We start from the raw sequence: 27768 nt of genomic DNA on the forward strand, positions 1-27768 counted from the left end.
ATTAAATATTATTCAGTTTTTCTTTTCTTGTCTTTCATTAAAAAAAAAAAAAACCCTGGCTACATGTTCTGTACTAGACTAACTGAGACTGGTCATGGCACTTGTATACTGTTGTTGTTCTCTTGTTGATCCGATTGCTTCTATTGTTCTCATTTGTAAGTCGCTTTGGATAAAAATGTGATATTTGGTGTGGAATTTTGTAGGAATTTTCTTTTATAGCAATAAACATTACATAAACAAACATTACATAAAATAATAATGAAAAGGAAATAAAAACAAACTTAGTTCGGCTAGTTTGGCATAAAGTGTTGGTTTATAGTTTGTACAGTTTGTTCTTTTTTTCTTCTTCAACATTTTACATATCAGTGTTATGCTTTTACAGTGCAGTTCTTGATGTAAAAATGTATTCTCAAATCAAGAAGGTACAGTCAAAGGGTCTTTATTCAGCTCAATATATTTACTGTGAAAACATTGGATAAATGAAGCAGTTAGTGGAACTGTTTACAGTAGTCAGTAAGAAATCTCCACTTTTTTGCTTTAACGTATGAAATTATATATATATATATATATATATATATATATAAATATATATATATATATATATATAGACATTCTTTCATAGTATGCATAAAGCTCATTCTATAAAAAAAGACAAAAAACAAAACCAATCACATATAAGCATATCTCATTTTTGATTTTAAAGCAATGACAGCAACATGCTAGTAAACTGATTTCAATTAGTGCAATCAATGATTAACCACGATTAATCACATCCAAGATAAAAGTTTTTGTTTATATAATATATATTTGCGTACAGTGTATATTTATTATGTATATATAAATACACACACATGCATGTATATATTTTGAAAATATTTACATGTATTGACATGCATATATGTATATTCTTCTGATTGTATATTTTTATAAATATATTGTATATATATATATAAACAACATATTTTTCTTAAATATATATATATGCACATTTGTGTATTTATATATACATTTTATAAATATATACAGTACACTGTAAACAAAAACTTTTATTTTGATTGCAATTAATCGCGATTAATCGTTTGACAGCACTAAATTAAATGTTCCAAAAAGAAATTTCAGAAAGGCTTTTCACTTGCCTCCTTGGGTCTGCTGTCCAAAGAGTTTCAGAGTTTTAAGTGCTTGCCTTGACTTCACATTCTGATTTAGCTGACTACATTAAAAGCCAAGTCTATAGATTTCTACAATGATGAAAATACTGTAAATGTCAGTTATCTACAAGAGTCTTTTTTTTTTTTTTTGTCTTGCTATCCCTTAGTTTGGGAGCCATTATAATTGTGTAGCATTTCTGGATGCGATGTCATATGATTTTACCGTCAGGAAAAGAATGGTGACAGATGCAACATTCTTTCCAAATTACTGAGACCAGTCTTTGGTTTATCACAACACTCTTTGGCTTCCAGCTGGGAATCATTGCATTTGAACCAAGAATACAAAGTAAGAGATTAATTGCATGTTACAAAATGACCAGAGTACAAAATGACACGAAAATACAGTGAACGGAGATGCACTGCAGCTGCTGTGGAGCTGGACAGAATGCAGGAAGTGCAGACAAGGATCATTGGAAGCCACGTGGGCGAATTGTCTAAGCATCAGAGCCTGTTTGTCGGCGTTTGGATGGAGGTACGAGACGGGCAGGCAGCTCAGGGGGCAGCCCGTGACCCTCCAGTTTCACTTCAATCAGATGGCTGGCCAGAGCAAACTCCTCATCATCCAGCATGCCGTCACGATCCACATCCGAGAGCTTCCAGATGCGGCCCAACACAGAGTTTGGCAGCCGTGTGCTCACCATCCAATCTTTGGCCTTGGTGCCACTTAGTTTGCCTTCGTTCGGCACTAGGTTGTAGAAGATCTCATCATACTTGGGCTTGTCCTTTGTCACCACCCATTCCTCATCCTCCTCACCCACTTCACCATTTTCAGCCGCAGTCTCGCCAAAGGGGTCGCCTTCCACAAAGGGTCCGGCACGGGATCCCAAGAAAGCCCCACCTTGGACCCCAAGTTGGACCCCAGCCTCTATTTCTTCCTGCCTAAGAAGGGGCATGAGTTTGGCAATATCGGTAGACAACAACTCATCCAGCATAGCCATCAGGTTGGGCTTCAGGGCTTTGAACTTGGTGAAGTCATGTGCCATTAGCTGTTCCTAGGAAAGTCGAGAAAGACTCTTTCAAGCGACGGGAATTACGTTTTACCCTCAAAACAAGGACCAGGTGGTTGTACTAACCTGCATCTTGGCACAATCAGGGAAGTCTCCAGGAGAGATATGATGCTGTAGCTGAATCTTGGAGAAGATGACCGGGAGCTGGTAGATCAGGTTCTTCTTCTTATTGTCCTTCCTGAAGACAGACGGCATCTCTTGCTTCAAGTAACTGATGATATGGGCATGCACCTGTGAGTGAAGCATACGTAGTCCCCACTGACTTTCATTGCATTCACACAATTCATATTATTCAAAATATCTTTTTTGTGTTCCATAGAAGAAAGCCATACAGGCTTGGAACAACATGCATTAAGTAAATTGTGACAAACTCTTGGATGAAACAATCCAAGTGTTTGCATTCGATCAGTTTTAACTTCTGACATCGTCAACAAAGCGATGTTTTAACTTACCCTCACAAGACGGGCCCTCTTGACCAAGTCATTAAGTTTGCGTAGGGCTGCGTTGCGTGGCAGATTCTGGATATCAGTAAACAGGTCTTCCTCCTCCAACTCAAACAGCTTGCGATTGTCGGTCACCATAAGAGGTTCAGACCAGAAGGATCCGATGTACACTCTCAGAACCTCAGGAGTACCAAACACTTTCCCCAGAGACCACATTAAAGCTCCATACACCCGCATGAGCTGCTGGGTGTCAATCATATCAGCCTTGTTCAGCACAACACGGAGTTTGTCTTCATTGCCCTTGAGAGCCCCGATGGCCTCCGAGAATTCATCCGAGATCTCCAACTTGTGAGCATCAAAGAGAAGGATGATCCGGTCCACACGTTCAGCAAACCAGCGGAGAACTGCTGGAAAGTCATATCCTACAAAATGAGAGAAGAGGTAGAACACAATCAATAAACTGAAAAAAGAAAACAGACTAAACTCTTCAATAAAGAGTTTGTGGTGATCAAACCCAGCAGCTCGGATTTGATTTGAAGCAAGTATTTGAAAATCAAAAAAAAAACAAAAACTATTTATATAATAAGGGAATGAACTGCAAGAAGCATTGCAAATGATAAAATCAAATTACAACCAACAGTACAATATACAACTATTGGCTACAGTTATAAAATACAATATATTTGATGATTCAAAAACAAATATATAAGTAGTTTATGCACATGGGGAGAAGCCTATGTCACTCAGATTGTTTGGGAGTGGGCAGCAACTGTCCTTGTTTACATTTGAACATTGACAATATATGCTGTAATAGTTATGACAACAGTTGAATCATACAGAGCCTCCTACATGCATGTACTGCCTTCACATTCCTTCCCTTTCCTCTCCCTGTTATAACACTTTAATTGCTCACTTTCCCATTCTGTGCGTCACTTCAGCTGCTGGGAAATCTGTGAGGAAAAGCAGACATCGACCAGAGAGGTGCAACACTGATAAACTAAGATTACCCAACGATGTTCTCCGTGGGAGAGCCTAGAGACTGATCGTCTGCTGTTTACGCTGAAACATGTCTCAGATACCTCATACCTGAAGTTTCTTAGAGGGTCTTTACAGGGTTCATTCAGTTTTAACTCTTTAAACCGAAAGTATTTTACCAGTAGAAAAAGTTTGAAAGGCATATTGTGGGGTATTATAGAGTTTTCATAGGGGACTAGGGAAAAAGGCTAATAATAAATTAAATAATTAACATTGAATTAAAGAGGCATTGTAGGATCAGTTTAAGTAAAATAATAATAATTTAAAGTTAGGAATGGATTGAAATTTGGTATAAAATACTTCCAAACCCCTCTCCACCTACTTTTCAGTCAGCTTACCTCGACTCACTCTCTGTTTAGCACCGGAGAGGATGCCCGGGGTGTCAATGATGCTGATGCTCTCCAGAACCTGGTTGGGCATCTGAGCACACTGGAATCTGTCAGAGACAGAGATGAGGTTTAAACATATTTTATATTGCATTCACTGATCGAACCAAGCTTTAAGTTAATTATTCCTCATGGTTGAATGGGTAAGTGAAGTAAAAGCTTAATGTTGTAAGAGTTATAAGTGTCCAACACTGTCTAAATATGCTTATATGAGGCACTGTATGTCTAATCATGTTATGCACAAAACAGCTGCGGTTTGATTCTTTAAAAGGGCGCAGCACAATTAACAAACATGCAGGAGCTCTTTAGTTAAAATCACTCTCCCCCTGAGAAAGCTAAAAAAAAAAAGATCCATGATGGTATCACAGCTGCTGTGTGTGATCTAAGAAGCAGACTTCTAGCGTCACTCGTCCCAGGCCGAGCCATTGTGTGGAAGTGGTGCTTGAAACACACAGGGCTTCCTGAGGGAAAATGACCAGCGCTGCCAAAATCAAACAATACTTGTCACTAATGATCTGCGGCATAGAAAAACACGGTCTCTTCCTGCTTTAAACGAGTTTAACGAGTGGAATGCTTCCCTGGGCAGGAAGTAGGAGAATACAAGTTCTCAAAACATGTTCGCAAAAAATACACCCGAAGAGACCAGGGTATAACTGGATCTGATAAAGACTCCCTGGTCCTGAAAACAGCGCCGCCTCTGGTGCTGACAGACAACTGCAAAGCTAATTATGTTGAAACTCTCTTGGCAAGGTTAAGGAGATGACTGAGGTATTCAGATGACCTGGACTTGAACTACAGCTTACTTTCCTCCCACTGTTTGACTAATGTTTGCTATTTTAATAGCCAGAAGTGCTCATCGCATTCACCAAATTAATAATGTTCAGAGGGTTAGAAATTAGTTCTTAATATTAGGGTCAATGCTCTTTTTGTTTTGTCCAAATCTCTTGATAAAAAGAAAATGCAATAGAAATGCAACTTGTACATGCAAACACTTATTTACCATACCTTATTTACTTAATATAAACCATATTTATACATTAGAAAGTAATGATTTACATGTATACTCAAAAATGTGTTCAAACTGTAAGGAAAATATGTTATCACTCTTTAATTAGTTGTTACACTTGAGATCTGTAAAACTTTCTGATCGTTTGTTCCATATAATGTGTGCTACATGAATGCTACTTGTGTCATAAAGCTAATAAGCAATAACACAACACACTTGCAACTGCATAGCAATAAGCTTAAAAAAAAAAAAAAAAAAAAAAAACTTTGGCAACCTCATAGCAATGCTCTGGCAACCATCCACTACAATCTAGTGTAAAGGACCATTCACATTATCTGCAGAAAATGCAAAAATCCCTTCATCATAAAATGTAAAACTCATAAATATTTGATTATGTAAAGACAACTTTGAAACACGGCATTCTCTTTAAACTTTGGCGAACTCCTCTAAACAATCTCACGTTGCAGTTCTGCTTTAGGCACATAAGCGCTCGTTGCCCTCTCATGTGATACTGCTCCCTTCCACAAGTTTTCCACAAATAAGGAAAGTCCCTCCTACCTCAGAAATTTGGCACGGGCGCTTGAAATTCCATAGAGCAAAACCGAACACACTGTTTCTGTTATCTTCCCTGCGTGCCCAGAGTAAGCAGACGGATCAGTCGACACATTCTTCCACACAACCCACCCTCATTTCTCATGTCATGTCGTACATAGCGGCTCAGTGTAACATCTGCCTGTATGACTCTATTCACCTGTTGAGGAAGGTGTTTCCGAAGGGGTTGAGCTTCCGGAAGGGTTTGTTGGGATCTACTATCAGGGCATTTCCAGGAATGAGTCCCTCCATGTCTCCATGCATGATAGCGGTGAAGCAATCGGTGGTGGGCTCCGGCCCTATACGACTCCCTGGGACGTCCTGTTCCAGCAGATACCTGCGTTGACAGAACAAAGCCATGGTTACAGTCTTGACATGATAGTTTTTAATATTCATCAACTAGAACAAACAAAACACTGTGGAACAGTTCGGGTTAGTTCAGCTATATATTGTATTTCCATTCAGTAGGCCAAAAACTTGTACCTAAAACCAACCCTTGAATTGAATACTGGGTTCAAACCAATGTTATATAGACAGAGAATAAACAGAAAATCAAACCTATTGAGCTGCCAAGATCCTATCCAGGGCCATAACCAAACAGACACCATAGTTTAATCTTCTGTCAAACATACTGTTACTTTAAAGTCATTGTAAAGCAATATTAAACATGACTGAGTTTGTCACAAAAATGGTGGACATTTAATGGTTTAATGGTCCAACTACACAATTCGGTACTACATAGTTCATGATCTCTGTAACGTGCTTTTTAGCAATACATTTCTAACATCTGTAATGTGTTTAGATTGCTTTTACATGGACTTTAAACCCCTTAAAAGCCCTAGACTCAGAAAAAGCACTAGTTAAATGAATTATGTAGGAACTTACTTGATGAAGGTAGTCTTTCCTGTGGAGTACTGCCCAACCACTAGCACCATGGGTTTGTTGTCAAAGTCGGCATCCTCCAGACTCGGCGAGTGGAAGTCATGGAAGCAGTAGTATTGCTCCAGAGGAAGGAGTTTCTTTCGATAGAGGGACTTGAGGCCCTCGGTCACTGTCTTGATCACCTCAGGGGCCTTCTTGACATTCTTGCGTCCCCAGCGTGACATCTTCGACTTGTGGGAGTATTCAGAGTTTCCTTTGCAGTTAATTTATGGCTCTATTTTACACTGTGTACGTATTCTCCGGGATGACTGTGAAGACTCTCCTCTTGCTTACAGTATTTATATAATGTACCCAAATGTTCTGCCTCAAAGGTTTAGAGTTGTTAAGGGGTGTTAAAGCAAGCTATAGTATACAATGTTATATAACTTTTAACCCCCGGGTTTCTTCTGTTTTAGTAAATGATTTTTTTTGCCTGAAAAACAGAAAAGGGTAAATGGAAGGTTCAGTGGAAAAAGGTTATATTGTATACTTATACTGTAGGCATTTTATTTCTTGGGTAACAGGACTTGCGCACTTTAAAACTTTTCCATTTATCTTCAAATAAAGAATCTAAAGAGACGTTTTCAGCCTACAGGCAAAGTAGAGTGCATTGTCCATGCATGTCCCTGGAAAATGTTGGTGCTCATTTTGGAAACATTTACCCACACACATAAACTCTAGGTCCACAAATACACATTCATAACTTATTTCCGTATATTGAATAGAGTGAGACATGTTTTCCAGCGGCGGCTTACAGTGGAAAGTTAAATGAGTGAAGGATTACGGTGTGTAAAGGGCTGAATACACAAGTGATGTGTCAAACAAAAGTGTATTTAATGGTTTTTGTTGCATCTTGACAGGATTTTGCAGTAATTCCAATAATGAGCTTTTGGCTCACCATGGATTCGAACCACTCCCTACAAACACATCATGCTCAGCAAGACTTATTACAGAAGTTCATGCAGAAGTAAATGCATGTTTCTCACGTTAAGGTTGTGCCAAACTTAAGAGCCTCTGAAAAGACACTAGTCGTGTTGTAATAAAAGATAAACTTTTGCACAGCAGCCTTGGCAAAAGCATGGTGGTTGGGATTTGAATTTATGTAATAAAACTCACATGTTGCGCAGAAGGAAAATGCCTTGTGGCATCCTTCACCACAATTGCAACACAGACAGTTGACTTCTTTTGGAGAAGCCTTGAGCTTCAGTTAATTTCCAGAAGTATTATAGAACCAGAACACTGATGTGTGCCAAATAATCGGAGGAAAAGCCAAATGCATCGGTGCATGCATCAACTGGGATTTTAAAGTGCAACACACAAAGCAAAGGTACACTCCGAAAAGTTGAAGATTTCCCTCTTACCTGGAGAATGCCAAGTCTTGGATTGAAGTACTTGAAGAGATGATGAACCTTATCCACTCTTTCTGCAGCCCTGGAGGTGTTTCTACACATGAAAATGTACCTTAGAAGAACTATCTTTGACCGAGGCACCCAAATAGCACCAAGTCAAATGTTTCAAGTGATGATTCTTCTCCGATTTTTCATGTATTTCAGATGAGAAGTCTTGATCTGATCTGCCTGTGCGTCTGACTCCTCCAGCAAAATCAGCTCTAAGGCATGCACACAAGTACTGCCTCTTTCCCAGACTACGTTTCTCTCTGCACCTCTTCAAACGCTGCCTGACGCAGAAGCAGGGGAGAGCCCTGGACAGCGAGTGATGACAATGGGTTTAAACCAGGGTGGGGACAGGGAGTGAGGGAGGGCATCCACAAGCTAAGGTGGAGTCACGTCTTTTACAGGGAGAGTAATTCATTGACAAAGTACTGCCTGCAAACGTGAGGGTGTGGTGGAGCTTGTCTTTCAGCGGATGCTGCACCATGGGGCAATGTATTCTATTATGATTTCTTTGGCTTTCGTTTGATCTAAGAGATCTGTTTGCATGCAGATGTTCACGTGACTCTTGATGCTGGCATGGCAGACCACCTTTAAGGGACTTGGCAGATCTTTTTTGTGCTCTGTTGCGCCTCTCTGACTCAGACCTGATTAAGCAATGCCCCCTACTGGCCAGTAAGATCATTACATAAACAATGAAATCAAATAATAGCCATCAGCCTTGAAAAAAAAACAACCAAGTCAAATGGCAAACAGAAACAAGTGTGATTGTATCATAAAAGAAGCAAAGTTTAATTTACAGTTTTACTAAATGTACAGTTGTTTTTAAAAAGTGTCATTATACACAATAAATACAATACAAAATTAATCTGTAGTACTATACTTCAAATTCTTACAGTTCTATTTTCTTTTTTTCTCTTTACATTATTGTTCTTTTTTTTTTTTCTCCATGGCATTGCTTTCGCTGTGTTTGCTTCTGAACGGTTTGAAGATCTTTCAGTCAAATCTATCTTAAATGTGTAAAAGTGTCTGAACATACATAAGCCTACAAAAATAAAAAATAAAGGTATAAATGAGGGAGGCTTTGTGTCTGGGAACTTTTCAATAATATACCCGAACAAAAGTATATTTCTTTGATTAAAAGGGTGACCACATTTGCTGTTCTGTGTATGTTTAATTTGTAAGTGTGCTCTTGATGCTGGAATGCTTTAAAGGTCAAGAGATTTTCTACAGTTCTGGTGACTTTCCTGTTTGTGAATGCTTCTTTGTTAATTCCTGTAGCTGAATAACCAAAACAAGATTTCATGTCTTAGGGGAGACAAAAACACTATTATTATTCATTATTGAGCCTCTACACAGTTCCCAAAAATATAATTTCATGGTAAAGGGGGACCATTCTAACAAAGGGAGAAGTGATCAATTAGTCTCGCCAAAATTAATTCTCTATAATAATATCCAAATAAACCACTATTTGATATGACAATTTTCATGATATCACTTAAAAAGTTCCTGCAATCTGCATACGTCACAATAATTACAAACATTATTTATTAAATGAATGGTCATGGCTCTCACAAGTTGAGAGAAATCTTTAAATTGGGAAACTGACATCAGATTCGTCCCAGATTCGAACCCAGGAAAGAAACAAGAGGGACAAAATTTTGAAAATCATATCAAAGTGCACTTTTTTTATACTTTAGAAAGCACACTTAAAGGGCCATATGTAAACCAAAAGTACACGTCATCAGCACAAACCAAAGACAAACAAAGCAAACACAGCTGATCATGGGAAAAGTGTCTCCATTTGCTTCCCCTATCCATTGACATCCTGCTTTCAGTCTTTCAGTCAACATCGGCTAAAGGGGCTGTTATCTACTGTGCGTCTGTGAAACCAAATTCCCATTTTGTCCTCGGCCCCCCACCTGTGGATGCTGGGACATGGCGGCGGACGAGGGTGGCGTGGAGAGGGGAGGCATGGACTGTCTGTAGGAAGGATGGGTTTGGTGCTGATTAGGCAGGCTTTCCCCATGAACCCTCCCTAAAGCTGCTTTCCCTGAGCCTCCATGTCCAGGAGGGCCCTGTTGGAGGTTCAGTATACTGTCTATGGCACACTGCAGGTGCTCATTCAACGAGTCGTCAGGCGGCGGGCTGCCGCTGGAGAAACTCGCATTGTCCATATCCGGAGAGTCGGACTTGCAGCGTTTGGCAGGAAGTGTGGAGTCTCTTGTGCAAGAAGTCTCTCCAGGAGAAGGTGGACCAGGAGCATGCTGATCCATCCTAAATGTACCCCTTCCTCCCTCTCGGTTTTTGCTCCCTATGCCCTTTAACCGCCCCAAACGACCACCTTCCTTTGCCTCGTCTTCATCCTCTTTGTCAGAGAACTCTCTGTGATGTTGGTACGCATTTTTGATGCCACGGTAGAGGACATCCTCTACTGCCGCGAGGCTCTGCGACTCTGAATGGGGGTGAGACCGTCCATGTCCGCCCTGCCTTTCTAGTTTCACTCTTGCTATCACAGTCCGTTCAGTTTGAGGAGAGGAACCTTGTGGCTGAGGGGTAGTGGTAATAGGGGGTCCTGCTGGTAGAATGGGCAATGTATCTCCACCTCCTCCTGGTACACCCGGCCTATGACGTGGACTGATGTTCTCACGGTACGTCTTTCGAAGCGGGAGCCGGCAAGTGGTAAGGGGAGGAGTCGCCGTGGACGCTGGGTTCCGTTTAACTCCGCCTACCTCGTGGTGTTCTAGAGTGCCGTTCATCTGTGCCGTAGATGTGGAAGGGGACGATGAAGACCAGGAGGAGGAAAATGAGGGCGTAGGTCCACTGGAGGAAGTTGCGCTACTGGAGGCGGAGCCTGTGTGTGGGGTTACCGTAGGGACAGTGGAAGAGGGGGTGGGGTAAGACGTTGGGGGAGGAGTTCTAATGACTGTGGTGGGTGGGGTTACATGGGTGGGCTTGACTTTCTGCGGCTGCTCAGGGGGCGGTGGTTGTGGAGTGAGTTGGGATTGGGAGTGGACCGGATCTAAAGCAGTGTTGTGAACCACCTTACTAAATCCCGCCTCCTGTTTGATCTTCAGCTTCAAACCTATTCGCTGGCGTGCCTCGTAGGTCTTGATGGGCGGTTTGCTGGTCCGCTGGGGAAGCGCAACATCATCGTCGTCATCAGCAGGGCGGGTGGATGGAGTGCGGCTGAAGGAGGCGTTTGACGTGACTGGCTCTGCAGTTGGCCGGACCACAGGAGCAGGCGTAGGCGTGGAGCTGGTGGACCAGGATACCGATGCTCCCCCTCCACCTTGCTTAATCACCAGCTTGGTAGGAGGAAAGAGGGCAGGGGTAGAAGCAGGAGTGGGGGCAGCAGCTGGGGTAGGTGCAGGAGTTGGGGTAGGAGCAGGGGCAACAGCTGCAGCAGGTGCAGCTGCCACAGGCTGACCTACACCTGCTGCTGATGCTGATGCAATTCGTACAGAACTCAGCTCCACCTTTACAGGTCTCACGGCACTGCTGTCCAGCAAACTGGAATTGGCCACAAATTCTTCTGCAAAGAGTAAAAGAAGGTGATTAAATACCACACCATCTGAAAATACACAGTTCATTCCCATTTAAAGTTCACACAATTTAATGGTAAGTCTTTACCTGGTTTCTCCTTGGCCAGGACCCTGTCCTGACTAAGCGCAACCTTCTCCTCCTGAATGAACATCCGGTCAATCATAACCATCTCTGCTGAGGGACCCAGCCTCTGCTCAAGGTAAAAAAGCAAACAGGAGAAAAATTAATTTAGGGCTCACAAGGTCCAAACATTAAGAGAGATCCAGTGAGTGAGATTTAAAATGATACCTTTGATTCCTCAAAAAGCAAGTGACGATATTTATCCACCATTGCTTGCGTGCGCTTCAAGAGTTGGCATGAGACGTTCTCAAATTCTTCATCCACTGGACAGAGAAGCGTAAATTACACATCAGCCCTGAAGAGGGTGCCACACAACTACGCTACAGGACCTTAAAAGAGCATTCACAAAGCATTTACCTTTGCGGTAGTCTTCTGGGGATGAAGCCATGCCTTGGTACAGGTGGTACGGCATCAGTCGATGAAAAGTGTCCTCAAATGAGCAGAAAGGAGAGCTGTAGTCAGGATGGAGAACAGAGCCTTGCTGTTTTCGCAGCTGTTCCAGCATCCTACAAATAGATACACAATGTCACATGGAACATTTTATCAATGTCCTTGCTACGATTATGTGTCTGGGGACATTTCAGTTGTGTTGCTGTCTATGCAGGGTCAGAGAATGCTCAGATTTCATCATTAATATCTTAATTAGTGTTCCATGAGGGTGAGTGATTAATGATAGTATTTTCATTTTTGGGTGAACTAATCCTTTAATTTATGTACAAAATAAAGATTTGTAGCATATCTCATGAGCTATGCCTACGTCCTTTGCCCAGGAATGACTTGTGGATCTGAGAGTTTCTAATGTTGTAAATATGGATATTTTTCTCAAAAAAGAAAGAAAAAAAAAAGCATTGATTAGCTAAAGAAGGGGTTTATTCACCACCAAGAGCCATGTGAGGCACATTTTATTATGCATTTGGACTGTTGAACCGTATGTTTTTAAAACATACTGATAAACTAACGTTAAATATAAAAATACTGTAGTTAAAAGATCTAGTTCATATATAGACACAACTGTCATGTCGTGCTTCCTGTGAATTTGCCGCATCTTCGCATGGAAGTTATCAGTCTAAATGTTCTGCAAAATCAGTCAACGGTGTAAATAATCAATAGATTTCTTTTAAAGTCCAACAGTTTAACATTAATACTGGACATACACGAACACATTAAATATAAAGTATTCAAAACAGGTAAGTTAATATATTTGGAGTGAAGATTAATTGAACTACTGCATCAGTCATACATCGCTCCAGACCGTGCGCCTCATGACGCACCGCCACAGAAACAAGAATGAGATGCTTTCTAACATAACTGTGGCATTAAACTCAGTTACTGAGGCCTCGTTTAAAATATTGCACATATATAGGCTGTTCAAATTACATGTTAAAGTGCAATAAGATTCCTTATATCTGCAGACGATGTACGTCTGTTTGTGGATGGAGACAATTATGTAACAAGGCGGCAGAGCGAACTTAAAGACAAAATAATAACGCGGCAGAGCGAACTTATCATCCATAGTGTTTCTCACGAAGTCCTTCTACGTCATCACCACATAGTGTGCGTTATAAGTTAAGTGATCAATCTCTTAAGAGAAGGACTACGTGAGAACCACTATGGATGATAAGTTCGCTCTGCCGCGTTATTTTGTCTTTACTTTATTTGCAATGCCAGGAAAGAGTTAAACTCTCATGAATGAGAAGAGCGTGTTGCCGTGTAGCAGCCATTAAATGTGTGGGACACCAACTCCTCGTTTTCTATCTCTTTAATTTCATTTCATTCATAGGCGATACACGGTACTATCGTCTATCGGCACAACCCTACTCTGCATACAGTATGTATACATTACCTTGCTTCTTTGCTTGGTTCCATACTAAAAGGCCTTTTTAATGCTGAAGTCTGTAAAAAGACAAGAGATAACAAAATTACATCATCCAATTCATTTTAACAGTCTTATGTAATGTGATTTTGAATCTTACCTGTGTTTGGGGAGCAGGTTGTGGAGGTGCCGGCATTTGAGAGACTGGAGCACCTAAAACCTGTATCTGCAAACCTGCTTTATTCAGAGTCAGCCCACCAACTGAACTTATGACTCCTGGCTTTGCCTGCAAACCAGTGTTCAAAACTGAGTTAAGACAATTGTGCAATGTCTTAACTGCAACAGTAAATGGTACAGCTGTAAACTACAGTAAAAAATATTAACAACTACTCTTCTCTCACCTGAACAGCATGCGCAAGGTTTGGAGTCGTGATTCCCTGGTTCACCGTAGCCCCAGCAGACACAGCAGAAAATACTTGAGTTTCATTTGCACCTAAGAAGAATATGAGACTTTGTAAACATGGGAATATTTGAAAGTAGACATCTAAAGGATAAACATATGCAATCCCCACCTGTAGTAGAGGACTTGACAAGCACAGACTTCTGCTGCAGAAGGGACTGGACTGGCGCTTGGATGGTACCACTGGCCGTTGAATTTGCAGCTTGGACCGAAGGCTGATCTGGCATTTTGTTGAACTGGTTTGTGGTCTGTTGCTGAGAGGCCTGAGCTTGGGCTTGGGCTTGAGCCTGAGCTTGTGCCTGAGCTTGCTGCTTAGCCTGTAGAAGAATGTTTTGCTGGATCTGTATAAATCAAAAGCACACAAACAATCATTCAAGTAGAGTTCATATAAAAATAACCTTACCTATTACCAAGTAGTCCTTACCACAGTGACACCTAAACTTATCAAAGCTCTGCTCTATAAAGCTGCATTAACCATCTACCATCAACGTGATGATGAGTTATTTTATCAGATATGGCAGTGTTTTCATTTCAGTCCAAACTTTAGCTTTTTTTACTCTCAGTTGGAACACTATATAAAGTATAAGGTGATGATGCATTACCTGGTGAAGTTTTTCCAAAAGCTGCTTTTGCTGAGGAGAGGGCTGTGTGATGGATGACATGGTCTGCAGCTGCGCACTGACCAGCTGAAGGTGATGCTGCTGTTCTGCAGTCAGCCCCGGCACCACCGTCACCTGCTGTTTGACCACTGCAGCTGGAGGCGAGCTCACAGCAGGCTGGAACTGGAACTGTGCAGGAAGGGGCTGCGGAGGCTTCGGGGAACAGGAGGAAGGAGGTATGTCTGGCTGCAGGGCGGTAGGCTGAGGAAGAACTTGAGGCTGGAGCTGCACTTGTATTTGCTGAGGCTGCTGCTGCTGTTGCTGTTGTTGAGGAGCTGGCTGTGATGGTTGTGGAGAACCTCCGATCTGATTGTGTATGATAAAGAGGGGCGGTAGAGAGGAAGGCGTGCAGGAACGCGAGGGAGTCTGTGCCTGAGACTGAGGCTGGGGCTGTGATGGAGGCCGAGACTGCTGGTGCTGGTGAGGAGACTGGATCTGCTGCCCGATGGTTATGGGAGAAGCTCGGGCAGGTTGAGGACTGTCAGTTAGGGTGGGTGTTGGTGCAGGGGTGACCACAGGCTGAGATGGGGAGGCGCTTTGGATCTTTATAGTCTGTGAATGTGCTGCCGATGGAACCTAGACAGCATAAAAAGAGGAGGAGGAAGAGAGAAAATAGTCAATGGATGTTTGGTTAATCAGCCAGTTAATATTTTTAATTCATCAATTTGGGAAAATTTATTTTAGGGATGCACTGAAATGAGCAACAGAAAATGACACATCGACAATACAAAAAATGCTTTCAATAAAATAATTTCAACAGCATTATGAAAAACACCTTATCAAACTAACATTTTGCAATACTGACATTTGAACCTATGCAGAGCAAAAAAAAATAAAAAAAAATAAAAATCATCAACATAAAATAGGAGAAATGTATTCAGGAAGATCCGGATTTTCTGTTTGAGACTTTTCCTCACTTCTCTGAAAGATGTGATCAGTTTTAGGATAATAGAGGAACTTCATCGCAAACCACAACAGTTCACAATCACTGTGTAAATTAGGGACAAACTTACTTCTGTAAATATGTACAAACTAGTGACACTGAGACACTATACACCAAGTAGATGGGAACAGCAGGTGAGGAAAAAAAACAATGCTTAGACACACAATTCCAGGTGCTTTTAATATATTCTACGTTACGTTTTTCAATGAGCTACTTTAGGAAATGACAGAACATCAGGTAACTCTAAATGGCTTCATATTTCATGTTGTTTTCTATTTTAGCAGTTTAATGCCCTAATGACAAGAATACCAATAGCAACAGTTTCTTTATATTACTGTTGTACAATTCATTTCACAATCATTTTTAATGTATACAAATGGTACCAAAAGCATACGAAAAAACTAAATGGTATCTAAGAATTTAATTTCAGTGCATCACTAAAACAATGACTAACTTGCAATCATATCCATAAAGTGCAGAAACAAAATACACCACAAAAATCAGTGACAAAAACCAAACACACAGCAACAAGCAACAATAAACAAATACAAGAAGGATAATACAAAAGCAGGAAGAAATAGAAAGGAAAAATCTATTTTCAGAATATCAAAAAGACAATTTTAATGAAGACTACAACAGCTGAAGTAGTACAATGTACAAAATATCTAAACCGTACATAAGCTACTCGTTTAACTGATTAGTGCTTTCTGATAGACACCATTGGGGTTTGGGGAGGGAGGGGGTGGGCAACTGACATGAGGACATCATTTTTGCAGAGAACAACAAAAATTGGTTCACAGAGAACAGACAAGAAACAAAAATAGTACAAATCTAAAACAGATTTGCTGGTAGAGGGCAAAGGTAGTTCAGGGCAGCGAGCAAGTGACCAAGATCAAATCTTTGAAAGTGATCTTGAAAGGAATTAAATTGAATTTCTCTTAGGAGGCTGGGTGGTGGTGGTGGCGGGAGGGGGACTGATTGAGGTTGAAAACAGCAGTTACTGAACGTTTGGTAGCAGAGGTAGTGAGTAGGCTGAATGTTAATATGAATGGACAGAGTGAAGATGAAGATTTACAGCAGCAAAACTAATAGGAAGAGCCATTGCTGCATCATGACATGCTCATGGGAAAATGCACGACGATGATGCAAACACACAACCGAAAAAATAAAGTCATTAGAGTTTTATTGTTGCAGGTGAAACCATTTGAAGAGCAACAACTGCACTGTTATTTGCATCAACCCATATCCCAATTAGTGTCAATACAGTTCGGCAAGCTTCTTATTAAAAAATGATCATGCAAAGAACAGTAGAATAGAAATGGATATTGAGGGGAAGGTGTTGCAAGCAATAATAGTATGAGTTAATGGACAAAATAAACCCATTACGCTATAATTGTAGTATCAATGACAGAAACGGATAACAGTGCAGACGAAAGACCTGATGAAAACAGAACACACGCAAAACCAAGAGTAAAAATGAGTAAAAGAAAAGGCATCCAAGCCTGAGCAATGACAGTAGAAAGACAAGGGGACAGAGAAAGAAAGGGAGTTCTGCTGGGAGACAGTGGTCCAATAAGCAGCAGTGGCAGCAACAAGTGGGTGGAGCTTAGTGCGGAGCATGAGCTCATCTACCTTGTTAACCACTGTTGCCATGTGGGCGGGGCCAGGGGAGGGGCTGGGACACTGCCGAGTCTCGGCTAACAAGCTGTCATGGCCTGAAGGGGCGGGACCAGAACTGCTGCCGCTGACGATAACAGATGCAGGTACACCCACAGCGGCAGGTGGGTCTTTTCCTGCTTGATGCTGTTGGTCCTAACATGGGCACATTTATCAGTTGAGGAATGGGAGAGGTAAAACATTCATCTAAACCGGTCAGAGGTCAGCTTGAGGATAAAATGTTGTTATGTTAGCTTATTAGCAAAGACACACAGTTTGCAAACAACAGATTGGCGAGTTTAAAGCGAGCACACTGACCTGCTGCAGGAACATTTGAAGGGACTCCTGACTTAGGATCATGCTGGAACCGGGTGATGTGAACAACAACTTTCCTGGGCTGTGCTGGGCCTGAGGACCCAAACCCACCATTGAGGACGTGGACGTGGCCATAGTTGGAGATGGAGATGAAGAGGAAGGAACCGTTCCTGCTACTGAAACCGGTGGTGTCATCTGAACCGTGAGAATTGAGGGCTGCGGTTGGGTCTGTGCTGGTTGAGCAGCAGGATCCGTAGAGCCGCCCAATACAGTGATTCCCTCTCCTGTCTGGCACGGCGCCATAGCCGCAGATCCACTGCTACCGTTATTAGGGATGCCGCCAGATTGCTGCAACGTCTGTAAACTGACCGCTGGGCTAAGGCTCTCCACGGACAGGGAATTCTGTATCGGCATGCCCTGGATGACCGTTTGTACGTGGCCTGTTACCGGATGGGCTTGTGTCTGCGTTTGCGCCAGGGACACCGGCATTTGGAACAGTGTGGGATGACCCATCTGACCGGGCTGGAGGTGGATGTGTCCAGAGAGAATATGGGCAGCACCAGGGTGACCCTGTGAGGCCAACATCTGACCCAGGTTGATGTTCTGATTGGCTGTCAAGATCTGATTAGCGATTATCTGCCCTCCAGGCCCCTGACTGGTAATGATGTGACCCCCGGGATGCTGAGTCAGGAACTGACCCCCCGCCTGAAGCCCCGGTAACAGGAACTGGTGGTTTTGGCCCTGCAGGACAGTTTGCGAGGGAATCACAATGCTGCCCTGTTGGTTTAACAAGTGAACACTGAGCGGTTTTCCTGACGTTTGGGGGCCCTGTTGCTTAAAGAGCGCTTGAGAGAACTGCGTTCCCTGCGACGTGGCCTGTGTGCTCAAGACTACATTTGAGCCATGCTTCCCGAGGAACGTTACATTCTGACCAGCTGATACTGGGATTTGCTGCACCCCCAGAGCCTTATTAGCATCATTTGGCAAGGCATGTGGAGCAGGAAGCTGTTGCTGCTGCTTGAAGACTTTGGGTTGGATGGTACCCCCTTGCGGAGGTTTGGGCTGTATTGGTGTTGGCGTTCGCTGGATGATGACATTCTGCATAATTTGGCCTTGAGGCTGGGTTTGAGATCCAATTCCGGCACCCAAAGAGGCATTACCGAAACCCACAATGCCACCAGGAGCGGCCATTGTAGTTGCGCTGTTGTTAGTATTTGTGTTGCTTAAGCAGACAGCCGGCCCATTTAAGGCAGGGGACCCTAGAGTGGCCTTTCCCCCTTGAATTAAAAGTCCTCCCCCTGAACTCAAAACAGAGCCACCAAGCCCAGCCTGCGTTCCAGCGCTTGCTGCCTCAGGCCCAGGTTGATGCAATTGGTAGCCACCCATTTTCGTCAAGATCTGCTGCCCAGATGGATTTATAGTCATTACAGTGGGTTGGCCCACAACTTGAATTTGTCCAATGCCCAACGGTCCAGACTGACTGCCATTCGGTAAGGCCTGAAGGCTTGAAATAGGTTGAAGGGTAACATTTCCAAGCCCGACTTGTTGCACGAATGGCTGGACGCTGATAGCTTTGTTCATGACCTGGGGTTGAAGCTGCAGACCTGGATGTGCCAGGACTGAGCTGAGCATGTCTGGGGTGGCATTAGAGGGTGCAGTAGGGGTGCCTTGGTTTGAAAAAATCTGAGTTGCACCTCCAATGCCCACCCCAGACAGGCCAGCATCAGGCAGGGGTTGGACCACCTGCGTAAGGCCAGTCAGCCCAAACTGACTGAGGTCGAGCTCAGCATCTGCCTCTTGAAGGCTCTGTTCTGTGATGTTAGCCTCTGCCAGACTCTGCTGCAAAATGTCACAAGGCTCATGATTTGTCCCAACACCATTGCTTCCATTGTCTCCTCCCGGCGATCCCCCCAAGATGTCATCTTCCAGGAAATCCAAATCAACGCTAACTCTTGGAAGGCCTGGCTCATTTGTCGACAGCTGAGCCTGTGGCTGGACCTCAGGAACGTGGCCCTGGAAGACACAGAGAGACCAATGTCAGCTGCTAAAACTTCACACATTCAGAATCACGAAGGAATAAAATGGCAGGGATCTGGGATGGTTGCAGGCCTCTTGGACTGACTGTTGTTGATGCAGATCTGGTGCATAATGCATCTGATGCGGATGGCGGGTCTGAGGAACATGTGCTACAAAAAAGGTTGGAGGCAGAGAGGTCGGCACAAATGGGGGATATTACTCACCCCAGTGCTGGAGAAGAACGAGCTGGACGGGTCACTTGAGCCATCCAAAAGGTCATCAGTGTCCAGCTACAGACAGACATACCCAGGATAGGACAGGCAGAAATCACCACAGCACACAGACAGGCGTGTGAAAGCGACAGGGAGCAGATGCATAAGGGGCAAATAGGCAGACAGAGAGGGAAAGGCAAGGGAAGAGCAGAGTGAGGACAGTGCACCAATCAACCAGAACAAAATGCAGGCATTACCAAGTTAAAAGGCCAAGCAAAAAGGAAAGAAAACAGGAGTCAAAAGACAGGAAAATCAGATTAGTATGTCATATATATGTGAATTAACCAAAGAGGGGAAATCAGGGCAGAAATTAAGAGCAGCAATAATGTTGTAAAGAAAAGATCAATAAGCTGGAAAACCGCGGTAGGGGCAGAAATGTGAAAATAACCCGGAAAGGATTAGGAGGTTCAGGGAATTCTGTGATTTTTCTGGGTTACACTTTCAAAGTGGGATTTCTGCCTTGCCCAACAGTGGAGCTTGCAAAAATCTGAATTTTTTTTTTTTCACTTCAGTACTCACTTGTGTTTCTGATCCATGAAGAAAATCATTGAGTGCTTGTGGGTCACTGTACAACAAGAAATGTGTTATTCAGCTGGGTTTTCACACACAAAAAAAACGTTTAAACCTGAAGTTATGTGCAAAGTTATAGGTTGTTTTCAGTGCAACTTACCAAATTACATCTAGCAAGCACCTGCCATCTTCATCATCCATGTCAACTGAAAAAGAAAAAAAAAGTGCACAAACATTAGCCCTGTGAACATACGTCTATTTTTTAACAAATCAGCTAAACATTACACAGAACTCAAAGGCAAATACTTCCTCAGCACTGAAATGTAGGTCATTTAATTCACACTCAATTTGATATTTGGTTTGGATCACGTCTTAGACTAATGAAAACAAAGTAGAACATCAACTGGCATGTGTTTTAAATGTGCAAAACCTGTATATGTTATCAATCTAAAGAAAAGGAAATTACACATATGACAAAAATGCAAATAATATTAAAAGCAGACTGCAAAGCAAAAATGCAAGGTTAAGGCAAATGCCGCCAGGAAAATCTAAATCAGTGTAAAAAGAAAGAAACATAACATGGAAACCAATCAAGCTTATTGTATTATCCTAGCACATATTTGTAACAAAATGTGAAACAAAAACCACGTTAAAAATGCCATTATTATTAACCAATCATTATGGTTACATTGTTCTAGTGAATAAAATGCAACCACTAAAACACTACATAGACCGATTTATGTTGGCCAACACATTCGTTGTTGACAAAACAAACGTATGTTGAAATATAACGCTTTCTAATGCCTGTAGGAGTAACTATTACAACACAAGCGAGTGAATGTTTTCACATCCTTTGAAAGCAGCAGCTGAACTTTCGTGCACAGTCTGTAGCGCGAGAGAAGTTGAGGGAAAAAGCGCGCGCATCACCTCACACTGTCCCACGGTCAGATAACCACCCGAGGGTCAATTATCACGATTTACAGACTCACAAAGACCAATTCTCACCAGTTTATCAGACTCTGGCGAGTCGCCGCGCTGTTCGCGGTCAGTCTCCATCTAAACACATCAAACCCACGGAAGGTAGGCGGGGACACCGCTAATGTTTGTTAGGACTAAAACAGTCTCTGAAGAGCACACAGATCATCATTAACGAATATCTGCGAGCGCTTCTTCTGTCAGAGATCTGTTTTAGCTCATTTTGAGCGCCTCACATCAGAAGAGACTCCGAGAGACACTCTCTGCAGGATACGGCGGTTATTTACGCGTTTGTAAAGCTGTAACAACTCTCTCGACATGCCCATATTATTTTATTTGCGACCATTTTACAAGTTTAACACTAAAGGACGCTTTTAAGTCGTGTTTTTCGCTCGTTCTGCAGCAGATTCAGTTAAGTTAGCGGTAGCTAGCTAGCTCCCTAGCTCTAATATGTGCGTTTACAGACGCAACACGAACAAATCTGACAATAACTGACTGTAAACACGCAGTATTTCTGCCATAAGAGCGCATTCAGTGGAGACAATGCACATAATTGGTGAATATCTGGTGTTCGGCATCCAATAGATGCAATTGCGTAGCCTATCTTTATCCCTGCTAAATATGAGTTTATGTTGGAATACTCTTGGATCAGGGGAGATGTTTGGGAATTCGCTGTAAAATCTCCCTGTTCGCCGAGCTACGCGGCGAGCTGGATATATGAAGCAGGAAGAGGCGAGGTCTGCACGCGAATGTTGCAGTAGTTATTGAGAATTATAGAAGAATTGCTACATTGTATTAAACTCACCGAGACGATAGAGGTGCAGCGGCGCGGGGTCTCCAGTGCGGCCCTGCACGGGCTCCGCGTCAGGACCCAACACAAGCAGGAAACAGAGGCCCGCCGCAAGCGCCTGATCAATAAACAACACTACACCGAATATGTTGTTACTGCAGCAGCACACGTTTGTCCTTTTCATGTTTTATGTTTTATTTGTGTATCAGTTTCACTGTGAAAGTAGGGAAATATTGTGCTGTATTAAATTGAATAACATGATCTTGTTTTGCGGTTGTAAACGTAAGATACATCCTCCAATGACAACAGTTTAACCTTGATGTGAATGAACAACCTAACTCATTACCTCTTTTGATCATTTTATACATAAGCATGATTGTAACACTAGCTTTCATATAATTACAATTATATATATGCATTAAATACCTTAAATGTGTATATAAGCAAGCTGACCAACCCTTATCCACCCATATACATATGTATTTTATTATTTTAAAATTATTTATTATTATTATTATTTCAAACAAGGAAGAAAGAAAGAATGCAATCAAGGGGATGTAAAAGAACATTAAGAGTCCTAATAATGTCTACTACATCGAAGTTCAGTTTTCTACTATATTAAATGTTTTGCGTATGTATATTTCAGCCAATTTGCGATCAAATGAATTGCATAAATGTGGTTATCATCCTCCCAGCACCACAGAAAAATGCGAGGATGGACTCTCTCCACAATAACAATCAGGCGTTCGTCAGTACAGCTTCACCTCGGGTCCGGATGTTTTTATGACAAAGGAGTGTGTTTTGATGAAACACTGCGGCTCTGATTGGCCCTCTTTGTTAAACATCACAGCTAAGGGGTGGGGCGACCTCAAGCGTTACAGCGGAGGATTGGCTTCTTGTAATAAAGGCTAAAATTAACCATTTGCCCCCTCGCAAAATATGACATACTACATACTTTTACTATTAAGTATGTAAAAGGGGCGTGGTCTCCCCTTTTGTTTACAGCCATTGATTGGTCGCACTTGAGTCGTGCTTGAACATTTCTTATTACAGTAAGGGTGTGGCTTGGAGCTTCACGAGCTACTGCTTTAAACTCATCACTGCCTGATGTTGTAACGATTTATCACAATTAATAGATTTTCATCCGCCGCCGCCCTCTCCTTCCTCTTCGTCTCCTCTCAACTGCGCATGCGCTCCAGTCAACAGAGACGTCATCTTTCAGCCATGTCATAATCGCTCGGAGCAGTATATAACTCGATCAGTCTCGTGATATTGTGTCCACGAAGTATTACAAAAGAGACCAACCTATACGCGACCCTTCATTATTCCAGATTGTAGTAATAATGCACTAATTCTGTTGTCGCTGTACACAGTCTCCAGCAGAGGGCGCCGATGCAGCATTTCATGACGCTCTCCGCAATGATTTTTTTTCTCTGAATGGACATGCTCGTTGATGTTGCTGTTCTTACTCCAAAAAGCGATGCCATCATTGTACATAAAAAAATCCCACAATGCATTCAAAGATATCTCATAGTTACAATTTTAACATGCCTATAAAATCGTAAAAATTACATATTATTTACATTTAGTCATTTAGCAGACGCTTTTATCCAAAGCGACTTATAAATGAGGACAGTGGAAGCAGTCAAAATCAACAAAAGAGTAATGATATATATAAGTGCTATAACACAGTACACAGTACACGTAGCAAGGGCTTTAAAAAATATATAATAAATAAAAAGAAAACAGAATAGAAAAAGAATAGAGCAAGCTAGTGTTAGATGTCTTTAACAAGCGCAAGGTTGGGGGTTCGAATCCCAGGGAACACGTTAGGAAAAATTGTTAGCCTGAATGCAAAGTAGTTAGATATTATAGCCTACTGCTGATTCGTCTGAGATGTTCTCATAATATCGCACTAGCAATACTAGTACTTTCCGACTAAACAACATCTACACGTTTCAGTCCTGTTAGCATAAACACAAGTTATTTAATTCATTCATTAGTCTTGGTTCTTTTTTTAGAAAGAAAGAAAAAACACACAATAATTATATATATTTTTTCTACTAAACTCAAATAACAAACATCTTTTGACTGTTAAACACATCGACAGTGAAGCCAAGCAGACTATTATAAACACAAGAAAACTAATAATAAAATAAAGGTAGAAATATTATCAAAACACGTAAAGCAATTGTGAATACAGATTAAATTAAAATTCAAGAGGGTCAGTCCATATGTATGTTGTTTTGAATCGTTTTCAAAATCATTTTATTAATTTTGAAAAGCCTTTAAAACGTGAAACAAACCTATATTTAAAATAAATCTATATAAAACTGTGCTGCCAATTAGCTAACATAGCGTTACCCCAAAATTATTATGCCTCTTTGTTTTGCACAAAGACACCACATTTAACAAAAAAGGATGATATCTTCCTTTCCGGACAAAATGTCTCAAATTCTATATATTAAAATTAAAGTTGATGTAGCTATCAGTATAACTGTATTGCTTTATAGGTAAGGACATCAATTAAAAAAAGAAAGATATACACTTTAAATATATATTTCTGTAACTAAATAAAAATATTATAAACTGCACCTAATTTCACACCCCTAAAATGCCGCTTCTCATGCTTTCCATGGTAACACCATCATTCTTTACGACAGCGTACTGCCGTGTTCTGTCAGACCGGTGTCGTAGGTTTTTGCAGAATCACCATGGCGTCTGTGTTGAAGGAGACTGCGGGGTTATATGAGACGCTGAAAGCCGAGTGGAACAAGAAGAATCCAAATCTTAATAAATGCGGTGAGACCCTGAGCAAGCTAAAGGTAGGACCAAAGATATATACCAACAATAATACTCCTAAATTGTAGAAACAGTCCGTTGTTGCTGAGCAGTTAGCAGCGCTGCTATCGAAAAGTGTTCAGTCCGATTGATTCCTGTTTAACAACAAACACTGTATTTTGTGTTTTTGAACTTACATCATACAAACACAGACTTTTTATTAAACTTTGTGAATTTGGTTTGTTCAGCGCCAAATGACCAAGTTAGCTAACAGATATCGAACCGATATAACGTTAGTAGTAAATAAAGAGACAGCATATGTGAACTGATTAAAATACATAATAATAATTCATTCACAGGTAACGTTACGGTATTTTTTCACCATATTTTAAATGATTTTGTCCTGTATACTATTATTTATATGTTGGCTAATATAAAAAAAAAATACACCGGTCTCTCAATTGACAGCTGTGATAGTTATTAAATCTGATTTTATGAACGTAAATCTGAACATTTTATGAAAGCATCTTTTTTTGTGTGGTAGATATCCCTGCTAGAGTTGAACTTTCTACCAACTACTGGGACCAAGCTAACCAAACAACAGCTTATCCTTGCCAGTGAGTATTAAGGATAATATTTTACTTATTTATTTTATAGTAAACTGTTTATAATATTTGTTATTAATTTTTTTTTTTTATTATTGTAGGAGATGTTTTGGAGATTGGAGCATTATGGAGCATTCTAAAGAAAGACATCCCGTCCTTTGAGCGCTACATGGCTCAGCTTAAGTGTTATTACTTTGATTACAAGTAATTTTTCTTCTGTTTACTCACTATCACTCAGATTTGACTCAATGTGGGCTAACAATAGTTGTGCTGAAATCACATATCGCCTACAACGCTGTAGTCTGTAGTGTGATGAAATGCAGCATTTAAAAAAAGGACTGGACACGCATTGTACAGAGACCATCACATGTATGCAGGAATATACATTAATGTTTTCAACGTAACTGCATTTCTTTGAGAGATAGATTGAAAATAGATTCTGAATGCAGTTCTAGTTAAATTTTCAGCATGTTATACCCTGAATTGTTTTGCTGGCTTTTTCTTTGCTCCGGTTATGGTCTGATCTCTTGTTAAATGTCACAGGGATGAGTTGCCAGAGTCAGCGTACAGACACCAGTTGCTGGGTCTCAACTTGCTCTTCCTGCTGTCTCAGAACAGAGTGTCTGAGTTCCACACAGAGCTGGAGAGACTGAGCGCAAAAGACATCCAGACCAATGTCTACATCAGACATCCAGTTTCTTTAGAGCAGGTGTGGGACACTTATTTATTTATTTTTTTCTAGTTGCTTATTTTAAATATCATTGTGTTTTTTCCTATCTTTTTGTTTCTTTATTTTCAGTATCTGATGGAGGGCAGTTATAACAAGGTCTTTCTCGCTAAAGGAAATATTCCTGCTGAGAGCTACACCTTCTTCATTGACATTCTTCTTGATACTATTCGGTAGGGGTTATCTATGGTCTTATTTGCGAAATGGAGATGATGAACTGTCATTTAAATGTTTGTTTGTTTTTTGCTTGCAGAGATGAGATTGCAGGTTGTATAGAGAAAGCATACGAACAAATTCAGTTCAATGAGGCCTCACGGGTGCTGTTCTTCTCCTCTCAGAAAAAGATGACCGAATATGCGAAGAAAGTACGTTTTTGATGTTTGTCAGATATTGTCACTAGGCCTGTCACAATCATGAATTTTAAGGTTAGCTGTCATACAAACAGTTGCAATTAATAATTAAGCTTTATTTTTCCTAATATATACACTTTATTTTTACTGTTAATCATATATAACGTAATACTGAACTTTATGATAAAACAATCTTATGTATTTTATTCAAAGAAGCACATTTATTAATTAATGCTCTGAAGTGAATGGGTGCCATCAGAGTGAGAGACCAAACAGCTGATAAAAACATCACAATAATCCACACTCCATCAGTTAATATATTGTGAAGTAAAAATGTTTGTGGCTTTTGATGTGAGAGGACAACAGGAGATGATGGACAGTAACAGCATTATGTGGTTTGGCCAGAAAATCAGTGTAAAGTTAAAATTCCTTAAAGATGGATGTTTCTTACAAATAATAAGCTTTTCACTTCACAATATGATGGACTGGAGTCGTGTGGAGTACTGTGATGTTTTTATCAGCTGTCTGAACTCTCATTCTGACGGCACCCATTCACTGCAGAGGATCCATTGGTGAATGAGTGATGGAACTCTAAATTTCTCCTAATCTGTTTCAATTAAGAAACAAACTCCTCTACATCTTGGATGGTGTGAGGGCATGTAAATATTATACATTTTATTGGATTGATACTGATATGTTGATGTTCTGGCTTGTGTTCTCTGCAGAGAGGCTGGACCCAGAGTCCTGATGGATACTATTCATTCAGTACCCAGCATCAAAAGACCGAGGAAGTGACCATCCCTTCCACAGAACTGGCCCAACAAGTCATCGAGTATGCAAGGCAGCTGGAAATGATTGTGTAGTGCAGATATAGCAGCGTTTAGACAGATCTATACATAAAGGTTCACGTTTGTTTATCCAATTATACAAATCAAACCATTGTACAGTGGCCATATGTCTGTACTCAGTTTAGCCACAGGATGACATGGCGGCAAATAATGACTCTCAGATAACGAGACCAGAACTCTTTAGCCTACAAGTTATTAAGATCTACCTGTATCAGGGTCTCTCTTATGATTGTGTGCTGCGTGTGTCAACCCTCCTGCATTACTGATCAACATCTAATAACTGGGTCTCAAGGTGTTTTTTGTTTTTGTTTTCTAAATAAACATTTAATATGTCTTATTTTGAAAATTGTTGTTGTTCCTCTCAACAAGGATGGTTTTTATCAAGAGTGAGTTT

At 41.2% G+C, this 27768-nt stretch overlaps 3 protein-coding genes across 11 annotated transcripts; 1 reads left to right on the top strand and 2 right to left on the bottom strand.

The window, feature by feature from the left end:
- Positions 1-423: 423 nt before the first annotated feature.
- Positions 424-8103, bottom strand: LOC127977116 (EH domain-containing protein 2-like). Its single transcript, XM_052581804.1, has 7 exons — positions 7959-8103; positions 6562-7030; positions 5837-6013; positions 4032-4129; positions 2668-3080; positions 2282-2446; positions 424-2200 (listed from the first exon to the last, which is right to left on the bottom strand). The coding sequence occupies exons 2-7, from the start codon at positions 6780-6782 to the stop codon at positions 1643-1645; spliced, it is 1632 nt and encodes a 543-aa protein (XP_052437764.1). The 5' UTR covers positions 6783-7030; positions 7959-8103; the 3' UTR covers positions 424-1642.
- bicra (BRD4 interacting chromatin remodeling complex associated protein) lies at positions 7955-22234 on the bottom strand. 9 transcript variants are annotated; one of them, XM_052581794.1, is made up of 15 exons: positions 22079-22232; positions 20459-20504; positions 20308-20353; positions 19741-19806; positions 17504-19513; positions 17162-17341; positions 14530-15162; positions 14040-14268; positions 13869-13960; positions 13628-13753; positions 13498-13547; positions 12012-12160; positions 11823-11917; positions 11622-11727; positions 7955-11523 (listed from the first exon to the last, which is right to left on the bottom strand). In XM_052581794.1, the coding sequence occupies exons 2-15, from the start codon at positions 20497-20499 to the stop codon at positions 9857-9859; spliced, it is 5490 nt and encodes a 1829-aa protein (XP_052437754.1). In that variant the 5' UTR covers positions 20500-20504; positions 22079-22232; the 3' UTR covers positions 7955-9856. The 9 variants fall into 9 exon arrangements, with proteins under 9 accessions (XP_052437754.1, XP_052437757.1, XP_052437756.1 ...); XM_052581797.1 differs by having other exon boundaries at positions 8754-11523; positions 17162-17332; positions 22079-22234; XM_052581796.1 differs by having other exon boundaries at positions 8754-11523; positions 11622-11724; positions 22079-22231.
- A 2488-nt stretch (positions 22235-24722) lies between these two features.
- Positions 24723-27711, top strand: psmd8 (proteasome 26S subunit, non-ATPase 8). Its single transcript, XM_052583025.1, has 7 exons — positions 24723-24888; positions 25389-25461; positions 25551-25653; positions 25993-26158; positions 26249-26349; positions 26430-26541; positions 27252-27711. Exons 1-7 carry the CDS (start codon positions 24778-24780, stop codon positions 27387-27389), a joined length of 804 nt encoding a protein of 267 aa, XP_052438985.1. The 5' UTR covers positions 24723-24777; the 3' UTR covers positions 27390-27711.
- Positions 27712-27768: the final 57 nt, after the last annotated feature.

The sequence above is a fragment of the Carassius gibelio genome, chromosome B18 (assembly GCF_023724105.1).
Source record: "Carassius gibelio isolate Cgi1373 ecotype wild population from Czech Republic chromosome B18, carGib1.2-hapl.c, whole genome shotgun sequence".
In the NCBI taxonomy this organism is placed as follows: Eukaryota; Metazoa; Chordata; class Actinopteri; order Cypriniformes; family Cyprinidae; genus Carassius; species Carassius gibelio.

Bases quoted from the DNA above. Each gene is read 5' to 3' on its own strand.
- LOC127977116 (XM_052581804.1), bottom strand. From the start codon at position 6,782: ATGTCACGCTGGGGACGCAAGAATGTCAAGAAGGCCCCTGAGGTGATC. The intron at 4,130-5,836 runs GTGAATAGAGTC...TGTCTCTGACAG, and splicing joins GGAAACACCTTCCTCAACAG to ATTCCAGTGTGCTCAGATGC. The intron at 2,201-2,281 runs GTTAGTACAACC...CGACTTTCCTAG, and splicing joins CTGATTGTGCCAAGATGCAG to GAACAGCTAATGGCACATGA.
- bicra (XM_052581794.1), bottom strand. From the start codon at position 20,499: ATGGATGATGAAGATGGCAGGTGCTTGCTAGATGTAATTTG. The intron at 20,354-20,458 runs GTAAGTTGCACT...CTTGTTGTACAG, and splicing joins TGCTTGCTAGATGTAATTTG to TGACCCACAAGCACTCAATG. The intron at 11,524-11,621 runs GTAAAGACTTAC...TACTCTTTGCAG, and splicing joins CCTGGCCAAGGAGAAACCAG to AAGAATTTGTGGCCAATTCC.
- psmd8 (XM_052583025.1), top strand. From the start codon at position 24,778: ATGGCGTCTGTGTTGAAGGAGACTGCGGGGTTATATGAGACGCTGAAA. The intron at 24,889-25,388 runs GTAGGACCAAAG...TTTGTGTGGTAG, and splicing joins AGACCCTGAGCAAGCTAAAG to ATATCCCTGCTAGAGTTGAA. The intron at 26,350-26,429 runs GTAGGGGTTATC...TTTTGCTTGCAG, and splicing joins ATTCTTCTTGATACTATTCG to AGATGAGATTGCAGGTTGTA.